Source organism: Oculina patagonica, chromosome 13 (genome assembly GCF_052425735.1).
Source record: "Oculina patagonica isolate OP01 chromosome 13, crgOcupat, whole genome shotgun sequence".
In the NCBI taxonomy this organism is placed as follows: domain Eukaryota; kingdom Metazoa; phylum Cnidaria; class Anthozoa; order Scleractinia; family Oculinidae; genus Oculina; species Oculina patagonica.
The window spans coordinates 20,716,970-20,733,708 of record NC_135770.1 but is presented as its reverse complement, the minus strand read 5'-3'; the positions used below and the strand labels follow the sequence as shown (position 1 = coordinate 20,733,708).

The 16,739-nt window shown below is 36.7% G+C and overlaps 1 protein-coding gene across 2 annotated transcripts; it reads left to right on the top strand.

Annotated features, from left to right (window-relative positions):
• Positions 1 to 5,862: 5,862 nt before the first annotated feature.
• LOC144634248 (OTU domain-containing protein DDB_G0284757-like) lies at positions 5,863 to 16,460 on the top strand. Of its 2 annotated transcripts, XM_078493151.1 has the most exons (5): positions 5,863 to 6,673; positions 7,623 to 7,846; positions 10,560 to 10,860; positions 14,859 to 14,909; positions 15,874 to 16,460. In XM_078493151.1, exons 2-5 carry the CDS (start codon positions 7,739 to 7,741, stop codon positions 15,924 to 15,926), a joined length of 513 nt encoding a protein of 170 aa, XP_078349277.1. In that variant the 5' UTR covers positions 5,863 to 6,673; positions 7,623 to 7,738; the 3' UTR covers positions 15,927 to 16,460. The 2 variants fall into 2 exon arrangements, with proteins under 2 accessions (XP_078349277.1, XP_078349278.1); XM_078493152.1 differs by lacking the exons at positions 5,863 to 6,673; positions 7,623 to 7,846 and adding an exon at positions 9,967 to 10,352.
• The last annotated feature ends 279 nt before the right edge of the window (positions 16,461 to 16,739 follow it).

The window sequence follows — 16,739 nt, the reverse complement described above, 5'->3', positions numbered from 1 at the left end:
AGAAAGAAAAATGAACGATGTAGCTAGATACAAAAACAAAAGGAAACTAAATGTTTTGTAAAAAATTCCATTTCTTGATATAGTTATCGTATTTACCGGATTTGATAGCAATATGTTTTTCTAACGATAGTTTGTCGCGAACGAGGGATATGTACTCGTTAAACTGAACTTTATTTTTTTGGCCGGTGTTAAGGTATAAAAAGTATTTTCCTAATATAATAAGATGGTTTAGGGCTAAACAACCACGAGGAGAGTCCAATATACCATATAAGACATCTAAGTTCGAAAGATGGACTCCTTTTCTACTATGAATATTGTACCAATCTTGAAAATCTACCCAGAAAGTTTTTGCTTGAGTGCACTCTATAAAAAGGTGCCAGATGGTATGGATTTCGGTAGGGCAAAAAGGACAAGTTGGGGAGTCAACTTTCTTCATCTTATGTAATAAGCTATTCGTAGGTAGGATGCGATGGATGATCTTGTACTGGAACATCATCATTTTGGTTTCTTTTGTAACGTTAAAAGGTAAAAGATAAACCTTACACAGATTGTTCTTTTCTACCCCATATTCAATAAGTTTCCTTTCTGCTGTGGGGGGAGATAACTTTTCTAGGGATAACAGTTTTTCATAGAGAGTTTTACAACTCAACGATTCGCTTATTGAATCAAGGGGTTTAATGGGTAGTTGGTTGTTAGAGTTTAAAAGCTTTTTCCACGAGCGAGGGAAAGCAGAAATGATGCTGTAATACTGTAGAAAATTAAACTTAGTCTTGAATTTTTCGCAAAGAGAATTAAAAGATAGAAAGCGATTTTTTTCTGTGTTAAGCAAGTCTGATATGTGCGTGACTCCAGCCTGATGCCAATGTGGAAAATAAATCGATTTTTTATTAAAAATCAGAAACCTGTTGTTCCAGATTACTTGCCCTAGTACCTCAGATTTATTTTGAGGATCGGTCGCAGTGATTTTCTGCCAATGGGTTATGATGTCTTTGTAAAATCTTGGGAGGCGTTCACTTAGGCAAAGAAGCTTACAGTCATAGCTACACTGAAATAAGAAAGTGCCACCGACGTTGGCAAGGAAAGAGGTTGGGATATATTTCCATGGAGCGTCGTGGTCTGAACAGAGGCGGTTTACCCAGTTTAATTTTAGAGCTTTGTCAAAAATGGCGAAATCTTTCATTTCTAAGCCACCTTCTTTTTTAGATTTTATCAGAGTCGACTTTTTGATTTTCGCAGGTTTGTGGCTCCATACAAAGTCGAAAGTCATTCTATTCACTTCTTCAGCGAATCGTGGTGGTGTTTCAAGGAGCTGCAGATGAATATGACTTTTGAAAGGGCTAGAGTTTTAACAATGTTTATTCTTCCATAAACAGAGATATCCCTTTGAGACCAAAGGTTTAAAGTCTTCTGTAATTTTGACAGCTTGTCGAAGAAGTTTCTCTGGTCTGACAGATTGTCATCGTACGAGAAGTGTATACCTAGAGCATAGACAGGTTCATCTGTCATTTGAAGATTTGAAATTTTGTCTTTTCTATGTCTCATTGAGCCAAGCCATAACATTTCAGATTTTGATACATTTATCTTTAGCCCCGCGCACTTTTCAAAACGGGAGAGCAATACAAAGAGGTTATTTACGGAATGAACGTTAGCGAGGAAGGCTGTGGTATCATCGGCGTATTGTGATAATTTAACCGTTTTATTATTCTGTATTTTTATTCCTTCTATTTCTTTGGAATTGGAGATTTTTTGAGCTAAAACTTCTATGGCAATGATAAATAGCATACCAGAGAGGGGACAACCCTGGCGTACCCCTCGTTCTAAAGTGAAGTGACTGGATGCGTAGCCGTTGTTTAAAACACAACTAGTAATGTTATTATAAAACTGAATACTAACCCAGCGCCTGAGCTGCGGACCGAAATTAAACGTTTGTAAACATTTTTGGAGAAAGTCCCATTCGATTGAGTCGAAGGCCTTCTCGAAATCTAGGAAGACTTCCAGGCAACTACGATATTTGAGAAATACTATTAAACTCATAATAGCACATAATGGTTAAAAAACCGTAACAAAGTTCCTTTTAACCTCATGGTAATGAGGTATTAAAATGAATCTCGACCTCACTCCCTCAACTCACTCACTCGCTCACTTACTCGCTCACTCAGTTCATTCTGATATTACGTAATTAATTTGTGCATTAAAACCTTTTGACGCAAAGTGTACGATATATCGTACGGCAGATGCGACTTCAGATTTTCATTCAGCGGCGGGCTCCCTTTTTTTAGTACCAAGACTTCCCTCGGTTATATTTCCTGCCTCAATGTTGTTTTAATAATTCGTGTGAAGTTTATCAAGGTTTTGTTTATAACTTATCTTTGTTGTTAATGTTTAACATGATATGACAGGTGTCAATTAGTGACACTTATTTCAAATAGACCATCAAAATGTAGCCCCATGTCTTGAAAATGAGGTTTGCAAGTTTCATATAGAAAGCTGCAACAAGAAATTTCCTACTGATTTTTCATTATTTATGACTTAAACTTTTTAGCAAAATTAATTTGGACTTCAATAAACGTGCTGACAGAATGGCCCTTCGAAATCCATTCCAGCATAAACTCAATCAGAAACAAATTATTCTCTAAACTCGTTTCCAGGGTCTCTCTCTTCCAGGCAACGAGGTTGATTATTCACAAAACAAATTGAAGGAGTATCAGTTACACTTATATTCTGGTGGTAAACGAGAATAGAATTCGCGTAACGAAGCCTCAGAGCATAAGCTATCAATGACCCATTCACGCAAGAAAACATCCAAAGGCAAATGAAGTGAGATTGTGACATTACTGCTATACGCTACATGCAGTTATGCTTGCCATGTGACGTGTTTAAGTAAACACGAGATCCACTGAGCACGTTTTTGTTTCGCGTCACGTCATCTCGTTTTTCATCTTTGTGAGTTAAGCAGAAATACGAAGTGCTCCGGCGGATCATTCTCTCAAATTTTATCCGCTGCTCGAAAATAACGCTATACGTGATGATACAAAAGCAAACATATTAAGGAAACAAATTTTCTTAATGCTAAAAAGGATCAAAGGTAACACTTAAAAATTATGGTGGTGAAAAAAATAGACCGCGCTAGGAAGCGTGAGAGCACGCACCATCAATGACCCAACTACCATGGAAAAATAAAACATTGACAGGCAAATGAAGTGAGAAATGAAATGATGCGTTAAATGCTTGACGCTTATTTGGAAAAAATGCGAAGGTTGGCACTTCATTGAATTACCATGAGCTTAGGTTTAGTTTCGATGTAAAATGTCATGTAAAACTTTACATGTAAATATTGTTTAAGTGTCACAAACTTAGCTCCGAGATAGTTAGTTTCCAGGCATATAACTAAAACAGGGAAACAAAATACAGTGGAAGCTCTCCTTGCGGCCACTCTCGTAATCGATGATCTTATCTTTTTACGACCACCACCGTGAAACCCTGCTTGAATTGTCAGCCAAGCGCTGTAATTAAGAGAACACTAACACTCTTGGAAAGTTTGTTTCGCTACGGTTCGGTCCGTTCAGTCTTTCGAAGTCAGAGCTGCTCATAACTCGTTCATAACTGTAAACAAAAGTTACATGTAAGGCTTTGCGTCGTCTCGTCGATGTGTTTGGCGATGGACCGGCGAATTGAAACGGGCGCGAAGAAGCGATCATTGTCATGGAAACGGATGATTGACGTCCATCAAAACTCATTTTTCAAACAAGAAAATATCGTTGAAAGGCGCGTGTGATCGGTAACAGCTGTAAGTGAAGTTAGAGATTCATGATCATTATTTTCATGAAGAATCACAAGGTCAACAATTTTCAGCAATCCAAGAGATTTCTTACCTGATTCAATGCTCCTGTTAAGAATGGCATAACGCGCTGTAAATTTGTAACCGTCATATCGTGATATCACTTTGACAGTGATGTTCAAGGAAGAAAAATAGAAAAACGACCTTTCCGATGGGCCACAGTCGGCTAAATGCACCTTACCAAATTTATCTCTAACGGATACTTCAAACCTGAAGAACAAAATACGAGAACATAAAACGACGTACTAAAACGTTCTGAAACGTGAAATGCACAAGGAATAAATAGAGCTTTTTTGGGCATAGATGTCAATTGAGTTTATATTTTAAAATGCTTTTACATTCTCCCGTTGGAGGTGCGATACTCGAATCCATTCTAATCACCTCCAGTTGTATTATTTAGACCTCCATGAGGTCGCTTAACAGCAGCTCTGTTTTTCGGCTAAGCTTCTTTAAGTTTGTTTTGATATAATTACTGTATTTCAGTTTATATTAAAAACGGTATGTGTAATTTCCCACAAATAGTTTTAACAATAATGTGTTGTCAGAGTATCTGTCACTGAAAAGCCCATGGCCAATTAAGATTAAATACGAGGCAATCGTTACTCGCGCCGGGTAATTGACACTGGTTGAATGAGAAAAAAAGATAAACATTTTGTCTTACCCACAATGTTCAACTGGATCAATTACAAGAATCACATGATCATCATTTTGCTCAGAGGTGTCCCCTATGTTCCACTCACACTCAGTCTCAGTAATCTTCTCACCCCTTTTGAAAAAGAGCTGCCCAACCGGTTCTGTAACAAGTCGGCCACATTCTGGAAAATGAAAGGATTTAATGCAGAGTTGTAATCAATGAATCTGTTTTATATAGTAAAGGATTTGATTTTGACGTTGGTGAACACGTGTAACTGCTGCGCATAAAGAATAATCCATTAAATACTGACAAATCGATTGTTATCACTGAGAGAATAAATAAAATAGTTTATTAGTTCGAAGTATGCATACAATTAAATGCGTACCAAGTGTCAAACACACTCTAGTTTGCGTATGTTAAGGGCAATGCAAAAAAGATGTGTGAATGAGAAGCAACTTTTATTTAACACGTTTCATTAACCCACATTTTTTAAGCTGCGATACCCTTTGCACAGTAGCTTTTCCTAAAACGTCGGAGATATTGTTATTTCTTGGCAAGTTTCCTTCCAGAAGCGTGCATGTGCAAGAGCTTTAATTTTCTTAGTACTATGATCAAGGAGCTTAGGGAAAACATCGTCATTAATACAAGCATATAGAACTTGATGTATGGTAATATGGACAAGAAAAACTTGGTCATACGCTTTAATTATTGTGCAGTCTCTCTGTGGCTGCATGGATTCGATTGCATTTGTATTTATAAAATTTATCAGCAGGACCGCATACCTGCCGCTATAAGCGGACCGCAAGTAAGCCCTACATCATCCAAGTGGCTACAGTAGCTTGAATTATAACCGGTTTTAGAGCAGGTGAGCAGTGAAGGTTCGTTTCCTTGGCAGTTATATTCCTCACTTAGTACGGATCCATTGCCTTGACCAAAAGGAGCGTTACCATACACTCGATAAAGCTCAGGAAGACCAAGCTGTTTACATACTACTCGACCCTCGTCATAACCGAACCAGTCGTCACAGACAGTCCACCAAGAGCCGTTGATGTAGATCTCCACCCTTCCTTGGCTCGGAGCACCTCCATCGACTAAACGGATGTCACCTACAAATAAAGTGAATAATGAAACAGGTACAAGAAATAATTATAAACGACGACGTTTCGGTGCATCGTGCTCCATTATCAAGGTTACATATTTAGTGATAAAAAGGCGGTTTGTGAATTCAAAAGGATAAGTTGAAAGCGAATTTGCATAAATAGTGCCAAGTTAATTACATGAATACATTAGCACGAAGAAACTGATCGGTCTGTACATTCAGTGTTGGTTTGAGATCTTGAATACAAAACATTTCATTAACAAGGTAGCAAAATTTGTTCGTGCATTTTTTAATAGCGGAGCTCGCACGGCGCCGAAGGCGCCGAAGGCGGAGCCCCATTGGTTCATGCGGACAAAGCAGATAAACTGAAACCCGTCAAGCCGAAAAAGTTTGGTAGTCACGTGACCTTCCGTCCGTCCGTCCGTCCGTCCGTCCGTCCGCCCTGATTAGGACTGGGGACGAGTTTGTCTGGGGAGCCCGCGTTTGTTGGCGGGAAAATGTAGTAGGCAAAGATTTTCAATTTTGCAAAGAAGCCGTTTCAAAACGACTTGAGTCTCTAGATTCAATACGTTTATTCAGCCAGTCTGAAGCTTAAAACTCGAGAAAAAATTATTTGTCCTAATCTCTTGTTGTGTCGATGTTGACAAACGAGAGTAGAGGGAATTCAACTTCGGGGAGACGGGGTTTAAGCGACCTGCGACGTGAAAGAGAGCGGGAGAGAGCAAGAGAGAGGAGGCGACACAGCAGCAAAGAACAACGAGCAAAGGAGCAAGAAAGAGCCCGGGAACAAAGGCAAAGAAGTAGCGAAGGGCAACGACAAAATGAGCGTGAAAGAGCCCGGCAAAAGAGGCAAAACTCAGCGAACAACAGCTACAAAATGAGCGTGAAAGAGCCCGGCAAAAGAGGCAAAAGAGTAGCGAACAACAGCTACAAAATGAGCGTGAAAGAGCCCGGCAAAAGAGGCAAAACAGTAGCGAACAACAACGACAAAGAGAGCGTGAAAGAGCCCGGCAAAAGAGGCAAGAAAGTAGCGAGGAGCAACGCGAGAAAGAAAGACAAAGAAAGAGAGTTCCGAAACAAAACGAGCGACGTATTGGAGAATGTGAGTATTAAAAGTTACGTTATAAAATAATTTAGTCTTATTCATTTCTTGTTTTTTTTGGAGCCATTGTTTTCCTCTAAGAGAATAACAACAAGAAAGAACAGCATGACATCTGTCAGTATACAGTAAAAACCCGCGAGTAAGAACCTATTGTTTTTAAAATTAGCCTAAATAGGTTATTACATAAAGGGTTATTAACACACATTTAGGCTAATTAAGTTCTTAATAGGTTCTTAACTGATTTCTGAAGAAAAGTTTCATTGTTGTTATAGAGATTCTTGTGGTATTCGGCCTTTTTCTTATATAAAATCTGCATACCACATAGTGTTTATGTAAAAATGAAGCACTAATCATTCAGAACATAACATTATATACATGTACAGTAATGTCTTGTCCAAATTATTTTCCCCAAAGTAGACATTTCTAATCAGTTGTAGAAATTAAGAACCTAGCTGTTTCCAAATTTTAGGCTTAACAGGTTAAAATGGTATCTAATTTGCAAATTTTAGCCTATGTTAGGTTCTTACTCCTGTGTTTTTAGTGTATTTTAAAAGTGAAACTGTGTTCACCCCCTTGGGGACTAGGGGGACTGAGGGATTTTAATTTAGTCTTACATAATCTACAGCTCTAAAATAATCTGTGGATCTCATTTTATCTGTAATGTATCTGTTCATTCGTGCATGCAACTGACAACATGGACAAACAAACATAATTGGTAGTGTCTGTATTAGAAAAATCCAGTCAACCCCATGGGACTATGAGACATCTAACATTTATAATTTTAATTTGTTCTTACATGTACATCCAAACATGCTAGATAGACTACAAAAAGCAGCATGTTGTAGTTGTTCAGGAGAGACTAAACTGTCGATTAGACCACAATGTCAAATTTCCATGGGAATAGACAAACAATAATCAAAATTGATTAATGTGTTTTGTTTGCCTACAGGTGTAGTGCAGCAACAGCTCTGCGATGCCGAAAAATTGCATAGATCAAAGGATTTGCAAAGGATTGCATTAGATGAAGGATTTATAATTTCTGACAATCAAGGATTGGGAAATTGTATGTTTTTTGCGCTGGCAGAGCAACTGGAAATTGTGAAAGGAGTCAAAATTTCAGCAGAAGAACTGAGAGTCAACTTAGTTAAATTCCTTACAGAAAACTCCAACTTGGTAAGTCAGTGATCTGTAAGTCGAGCCTAAGTCACAGTTACAAGTCACATTGTTATTTTTTTTTCTAGTCATAATGCCAGACAAATTCTTGGGAATTATGTGGCAATTATCACTGCTTTGAGATAAAGAGTGCTATATGCCCTTTTAGTACTTATTGTTGAAAAATAGGTACCCATTTTGTGATGTCATTGTTTCATTCTACACAACATTGCAAATTGGGTGAGGGTGGTAGTACTGAATTATTACAGGATTTTCAATAAATATCAGAGTATGCAGCAACAGCTTTAGAGTAAATTATTTTTATAAGTCATGACCTTCTTCTTTGGGGAGGGGGGTGCTACTCTGAGAAAATTGTACAAAATTTGGCCTTTTTGGATGCATTTCCTACATTCTGATGCATTTTGAGAGCATTCACATTCATTTATTTTATCTGAATAAAAAGCAGTGTATTCAGTATTAAAAAGAAGGGGGGAAAGTGAAAATTATAAGATGTTCAAATAAGCTATTTTTAACATTTTTTACATAATTCAATGGTTTTTTGAAATAAATATCGAGGCATTCTAGATCAAGAAATACGAAAGTAATTATTTAAGTTGCTCAGATTTTGCTCAGCGAATCACTGTAGTTCTTAGTAATCTGCTACAAGTCGACTTGTAGGTTTGTATAACTATTGTATTGTAACTTGAGTAAAGCCCATTAGCTTTAAAAAAAATAATTTGTTCTCCCTGAAATCTGTTTTTCTTGCACTTTGAGCCAAATGTTCTTAACATGAGTACAGATTACCAGGCGTAGTCAATCGATAGAAATCGATATCGGAAATCAATCGATACAATCGATATCTATCGATATCAATCGGTGATTGATATCGATTGAAATCGGTAATCGATAACAATCGAACTCACAGAAAAATATTATTATCGATTGTTATCGATTGAGAAAATCGATAATAATCGATAGCAATCGACAGTAGTCGATAACAATCACTAATCCCAAGAAGCCTCTGGAGGTGTATTCGTTTCAAACATATTCTAAAGATGGCGTTACTATTTAGTAAAACAATACGACACCGGCGTTTAAATGGTGAAACATTTTATTAATTCAGCATCTAGTCCTGCCGAAGTCCAGTCTGGGGTCCAGGCAGAATGTTTTCATTAAGATTCTCGGGGTCCATTCAACCCAGGCAGCGGTCAGAGCGCTGTCGATTGCTTCTCCATTATGGCATTCAGTTCTTGCGTAGGTGAAAGTTCAACTCGATCCAATAATTATATGCACGGACATTGTAGCCCTCCCAAATGATTCCATCTTTTTGCTTCATACAATGCATTTATGACGTTGTTATAGCGAGACTAGAGGGTTGCGCACCGCTACATATTGTTCTTGTTCTTTTAGTACAAGTTTGGTAATATTTGCATTACATATCCACGATTGAAAAACTCAATACACCCATAAAACAACATCGTGTCCATGTTTAACATGAGGAATTGACATAAATAACTTCCGATAAAAATCGATAACAATCAATAGCAATCGATAAACCAATCCTTATCGATTTCCGATGTCAATCGAACTCACAAGTTTTTTTCTTTATCGATTCCTATCGAGTGGTATCGGAAATCGATATCAATCTTCGATTGATATCGATTCCTATTGATTGTTATCGATTATCGGTTTATCGATTGACTACGCCTGGAGATTAATTATGGAGGCTGTATAATTTTCTTATAATCTATCAAACCTTTTATGTATGAAAACTTGTATATGTAATAATGTCCACTTTTTCACCGGTATGTAGTACATATATACCCTATTTATTCGGTTACAAGGCGCACGGTTTTTTCAAGGAAAATCTGTTTTCTGTGGGAAGTTTATGCCAAAATTGGGGTGCGTCCTATAGCCGGGTATTTTCGCCCAACAAAATCTTATGACCGCCATTTTACCGGAACTTACAAATAAAACAAGAAAAATGAAAACACTTAATGTTGGTCATTGACTTTTAGAACAAGAAAACAGATATAAGAAACAGCAAGTTTCAATGTAAAGTTTATTGTCACGTATAAACAAGTTTTAGCAACGCGTGTCTATGCCAGCATTTTGTTGAAACAGGCAAATAAAATCAAGAATACTCATTTGAAACAAACCTTTTTAAGCGTGGAATGTTGGAAATGACTTTAGAAGACAGGGAAAACACCAAAAAAGCTTGAGAATCTTTCAAAACCACTCGATAAACAAAGTAGAAGCGATACGAAGCATGCTTGAGAACTTGGTAACCAAGCTACAAACTCAGTGGTCACTGGTAACTACACATCTGCCAGGTTACTAAGCAGCTAAGTTCGAAGCGATGGAAAGACTTTTAGGTCAAGTGGATTTACGTCTTTTTTAGCAAGAAATGTTACCTTTTTACTCGAAGATTGTGCCAAGGAATATGAACAACGTTCAATCATTCAAATTCTGTAAGAAGGACTGTCCTTAAATTGATCACCGCATCTTTACAACTCTCCAACTCATGGTGCGTCTTATAACCGAGTGTTTTTGGAAAATTTTCAGTTTGGAAACAGCATGACAAAGTTGCCAAGTTTAGAGTGCGTCTTATAACCGAGTGCGCGTTATAACCGAATAAATATATATACACATGTATCATTATAGTGTAATTTTTAGTGATCACCCCAGGGGATTGATAGAGCATTTATGGTAACGTGATAATTTTTTCTTGCAGCCCAATGGAACACATCTATTCCGCTTTGTTGATCATGATAGACACCCAACATGGCGTGATTACTTGGAAAGCATGGCAAAAGATGGCACATGGGGTGATCATTTGATGTTACAAGCTGCAGCAAACTACTACAGCACTGCTATTCGTGTTGTCAGTAGTCTTGGTCGTGAAAATGAATCACTGATTTGTCCAGTAAATCCATCTGATATTTTGCCTAACACCAGCAACACCAACCACCAACAGCCACTTGTGCTTGGGTACATTTTTGAGCTTCACTACGTTAGCCTTTTACCCATACAAGGTAACATTGGTGTTAACTAAAGCTGTGTTCACATTAAACCTGAAACATGTTTCAAGTAAAATGTTTCAACAAAATAATTTTTATGCTTCACCTTAACATGTTAGTTAATGCATTGTGCAAATCACATGTCAGTTTGAAACATGCTTGGTTGTTTAATTTATGCCATTAACAATTAATAAATCTTGTCCCCTTAAACCAAAAAAAGATATTTCAACTATTCTTAACATATGGTCTTATAGTAGGCTTCAATTTGGATTTTTTGGGTACTCGCTTTCTCTCCATTTTGAACATGTGTTTCGTCTTATCATGATTGAAACTACCTTGTGAGGTTGTTCCAATCATGCATGCTTCAGAATAAACATAATTCGATCATGATTTGCCAAAACGTGCCGGCTGATGTGAAAACTGATCAGACTAATCTTGTTTTAGCCAAGTGTGAACACAGCTTTAGTCAGAAGCTTTGCATTGCTCAGGCGTTATCACTGAAAAATAATTAATGTTAGGTTGCTACTACTTTTCCACTCTAACAGTCATCTTCATGATAATAATAGTTGTAGAAAGATAGCTGCATACGAGCCGAAGAACTCATCCTACAATGCATTGAGTTGTTATTTATATCACGTTTGTAGGTTTGCTAGTTTTGCTTTTGGCTTGTTCGGCATGTACAGTCGATATACATGTTATACAAACGAGTTAGTCACGTGTACTGCAGTTATTTTTATTTTCTTGCTGGTCACAGCACTTTTTTTGTGTTTTTCAAATCATACCTCAACATCAAAGTCAAGTGCAAACAAATCAAAATGCCATTGATATGAAATAGTACAGAAGTCTGTATTCAAAATTTGTTTATCTTTGCAATATTTTTAATTACTTTCATATGTTCTGCTTTAGTATAATACTTACCGGTACTGTGATTATCGACCTGTATGGCAGACGTTAATCAACTTTTCTCTCAAGGATAATTTTTTGAATTCTTCTGCCCCCTGGAATTTTTAGTTAAGCCCTGTACTCTCCCTTCAGTAATAACTTTGCCTTTTTAACCCAACCAGCCCCCCTTGGAATTTCCAAAGGCATCCTTGGGGTGGGTATATGGATATTTTCTGGAACTGCCCTAAAAGTGAGCAGACATTTGAAGAGTGTATTTAGCCTCAGCTGGTTGTTTCATATCGCAATCTACATTATTGAGGGAGATCAAACACTTGAACACACACACAGACATACACACACACAAAAGAAACGGGTGGAATTAGTGACTGTGTAAATGGTGAAAGAAATCAATCACTACCCTTTCCAAATGGACTACTTGTATGTTTCAAAAGCCATGTTGATTAAAAATTGCAGGTCATGTAATGCACATGTAAAAATAAAAGTTTAAGTGATGGATTTTGCAGATTTAGTTTTGGTATGTCAATAGCAGGTAATTCCTACAAAAGAATTTTTACAATAGGAAATCACAACATGTAAAAGCATTTTAGAATTCTACAGTATATATCATAAAACCTGTACATGGCAGTTTTAGCTACATACCCAAAGCAAAAGCTTCACCGATTATTGAAGCAATAACTTTGAAAGTGACCATCTAGTGCTCAGCTATGGCAATAATTCTTACATAATTTTTTTCAAATGATTTTTTTCAAATGATTTGCCCAAACGTGCCGGCTCATGTGAAAACTGATCAGACTATAGTCTTGTTTCAGCCAAGTGTGAACACAGCTTTAGTCAGAAGTTTTGCATTGCTCAGGCGTTATCACTGAAAATGATACATTGCTACTACTTTTCCACTCTAACAGTCATCTTCATGATAATAATAGTTGTAAAAAGATAGCTGCATATGAGCCGAAGAGCTCATCCTACAATGCATTGAGTTGTTATTTATATCTTTAAGGTAATTCCCTAGAAATAGAACTGCTCATAGATATCCAACTAAACTTTGCCAGTTGTTTGTTTACCTTAAGGGAAGTTAAATTTTGAATTAAAAAAGGGGGGTCACCGTATTCGTTTAGGAGCAGGAAGACCTTGTATTTACCATATAATTCCTTATATTTCCTTTATATTTTTTTTGCGAATACTGCTGAAAGTGCATCTTTTCGGTGATAATGTATTATTCTGCCATAGAAATTGATCTGTTCTTTTTTTTTTATAGAAAGAACTTGATCGCTACTTTCGAACTAACATGATTTCGAACTAAAAATGATCTAGGTCACCGAACTCGTTTACGAGAAAATGATGATTTCTCTCTCGCGCGAGCCAAGCCGCATAGAAAAAAGCCACCATTTTGTTTATCTGCGCGTGCTTATTACGCGTAAAATTCTGCGCAGTAAGCAAGGATGCGCAATGTAATACTAGGGAATCACCTTAAAATGAATATACATTTACACCTCCAGGGGCTCCTTGGTATAAGTGATTGTTATTGATTACTGTCGATTGCTACTACCAAAACAGGTAGAACACGAATTCAAAAACATTCGTAACGGTTGTTTTTGGCGCCAAACGGCAACGATCTGTGTCACGTGGCTGTGCTTGTCAAATGAAAAAAGGTGAACGTACATGTTGTGGTTTAATTTTATCTTTGGTTTAAAATTTTTCAAACCAGTTTGATTTTTATTTCCCTTTGTTTCAGATTATGATAATGAATAGACAATGAAAAATAAAAACCAAACTGGTTTGAAAAATTTTAAACCAAAAACAAAATTAAACCACAACATACACAGTCACATTCCTGAACGTTTCATTCAACATTTAATGAAGCTTTCGATGATGGTGTTCTCTGTAAACAGCAAAGGCAGGACATTTATATCAGGAAAACCAATCGATGACAGCCTAAGAGGCAGTATAATCGACATGATTATTGCTGATGGCGGCCCGAGGACCACATACTACCGAAACAGGTATAGCGCAAATTCCAAAACATTCGTAATGGTTGTTTTTGGCACAAACAACGAAGTCAGAACGCAAAGGAATGTAACCATGTGCGTTTACCTTTTTCATTTGACAAGCAAAGCCACGTGACGCAGATCGTTGCCGTTTGTCGCCGAAAACAACCGTTACGCATGTTTTTGAATTTGCGCTCTACCTGTTTCGGTAGTATCGATTTTCATCGATTTTCTCAATCAATAACAATCGATAATATTTTTTTCTGTGAGTTCTATTGTTATCGATTACCGATTATCAATTTGTGATTCATATCAATAGATATCGATTGTATCGACAGATTTGAGATATCAATTTCTATCGATTGACTACGCCTGGATTCTTGTAAATTACAATAGAGAAAAAAGCACTAATATGTTATGTGTAAGATCATGAACTTTTTTATGTTATAACAACCAAATTGATCAGTTATAATATAGGATAAGGACTTGGAAAAAAATTCGAGTTTGCCCTGTGGTCAACAAGCAGCTCTCAAATTTTGTTGGCCTAGGACAGTGCATGTGACACTATGTATTAGCAAACTTGTGACTGTATAATTAACTTGTAGTCAGATGATCATGATATGCCTGGGCCTTTACCCATTATGCAAGCAGGCATGAAAAATTAATTGCTTGACAGGAAAATCTACTTGCCCCGGACAACCAGAGGGGAATTGTGGCTATTAGCATTGCTATCTTGATGGTTGTGACTGGTACAATTTTTTAATCCTTTCAAAGTTTTCCAGCCTAAAGCAGTGACTAATCAGATATTTTTGCCTGAATTATTTTTTCTACAAGAGTAGCAGGTTAGTTTTCGATCCTGAAATAAAAAAAAAGTTTAAAATGTGCCTGTCTGCAATGAGGAACATATCATTTAAAGCAAATTTAAAATACATTTACATTCAAATGTTCATGTACATCAAGGTTTGCGAGGTTAATTGAGTGACCGGTATTTATGGAGGTTGTAAGAGGCAGTTTGAGTTTATCATTAATTTCATATAAGCAAATCTGTTTCATTTCTAAAACTTGCTATATTAGGATTTCCATACCTTTTATGGGTTTTTGATATTGTGTACATTTTGTTTTTAGTGAGGGAAAACAGGAATTCAAGGGGTGCAGTTAATGTCTGTGATGATGAAGGTAAGCATTACATTAGTGTCAGTTTATACCTTTGTTTCTCTAAATGCTCTATGACAGAGTTTAGTTTATGTGAATCTACATTAGAGCATGAAACTTGTTTTTTAAGTGTAAAATTTTGGGGTTTGAAAAATGATAAGTGTTTTAACTGCTTGGTAAGTTAATGTTTCCTTAAAATCATGGTTCCTATTTTGGAATTTAATATACACAATTTACATGTAACCGCACATGTAAATATACATACAAAATGTAATGTTTTCATTGTTCAAGAAAAGAGGGGATGGGGGGAGGGGTAGGAGGGCAAAAAAACCCAACAAGATCTGCTACCTGACCCGACAAATTACTGAAATACTTGTAATTATTTTGTGGGAGAAGTGCAAATTGACCTGTTCAAATTCCGCTTGTTAACAGCTAATCTTAATATCTACATGTAAGCTTAAGCCCTAACCTAACATAAATTGTCTTGTTGTGGTACTAGGCGAATAAAGAAATAGAATTTTAACTCAGCTGAAATTTCACAGTTGGGCTTGTTGATGAGCCAGCGTAGTGTTTTCTTAGCTACATCACTAAGAAAGGGGAGAATATGTAAGCTTTCGTGGAATTAATCACAGTGCTTTCAACAGCACCTGTCAGAGAGCAATATACATGTAAGAGTCTTAAGACACCTCATTTAATAGGGAAATCATGAATTTTAGCCAGTGATTGACCCCAAAACACCCACCAAAGCTTAGTTATATGCCAGGTCTTTTTGATAGCACTATTTATGCCTTCAATAGGTCAAAGGATTTTTTTGTTTCTGAACATATCCCCCAACACAGTCCCTGGCCCAGGCAAAAATTGGAAAAATATATCTCTTTTTTATGCATCTGCAGAGTGTTCTGAACAATTTAAGCTAATTTAAAATTATAAACATTCATTTGATGCCAATGATCATCAACAAATCTTATGTCTTTTTTGCCTTTTTCAGGGTTAACACGGGTAGCAGAATTTCCACAGAGTTGCAGACACAGAAAGAGATAAATGAACAATCAGATTATTATATTTTATTCTTCATTGCATGTACAAATGTACTGTCTGTAGAATACAATTTATTTATAAGGACAGGTGTAATTTTAAAGTTGATGAAATAAAGCCAGATAAGGTACAATCATGTACATAAAAAAATCATCATGCTACCTAAACATTTAATTCCCAGTGCCCACACTGCAAAGAACAATAATTATGATAATGAGATACACATTCCATCAATCTCTTAATGCCTGGTAAAATGGTAAAATGGCATGGTAAAATTTTTGCCAAGCAATCTATACCTGAGTTTAGAACTACATGTAACAAACAGTATTTATGCCTCTCCAGAATTTTTGCTAAGTTTACATGTAATAAAGCTAAGGGCAAAGGGACTCGTAAAGGAAAAAGGTGTTATCGTTTTGGGGACCCTATTTGGCAGAATGACATCTGGAATGTCAATATTTTGCTTGCCACTACCTTTTACTGAGTTTGCTAGCAGGAAGCTGTTATTTTTGGTGTTAGGGACCAGTCATTATTTATGTAGAGGGGGGGGGGGGTCAAGGCTATTTCAGAGTGGCAAGAGGGGGGGGGGGCTAAAATATTTTATAAAGATTTAGGGGGATCAGCAGTTTGAGTTGGGTAAAACAGTTAAATAGAAGAGTGCAAACACTATAAGTGAAACAGTGACGCTAAATTGTACAATTTTATGCTATAATTTCTATTGTTTTCTTTTGTTTAAACTCCACTATTATGTACAACTTTAGTGATTTGTATTTTACAGAAATACTGTTTGCACTCTAAACTCCATTGTTATCTCAAGTTTTA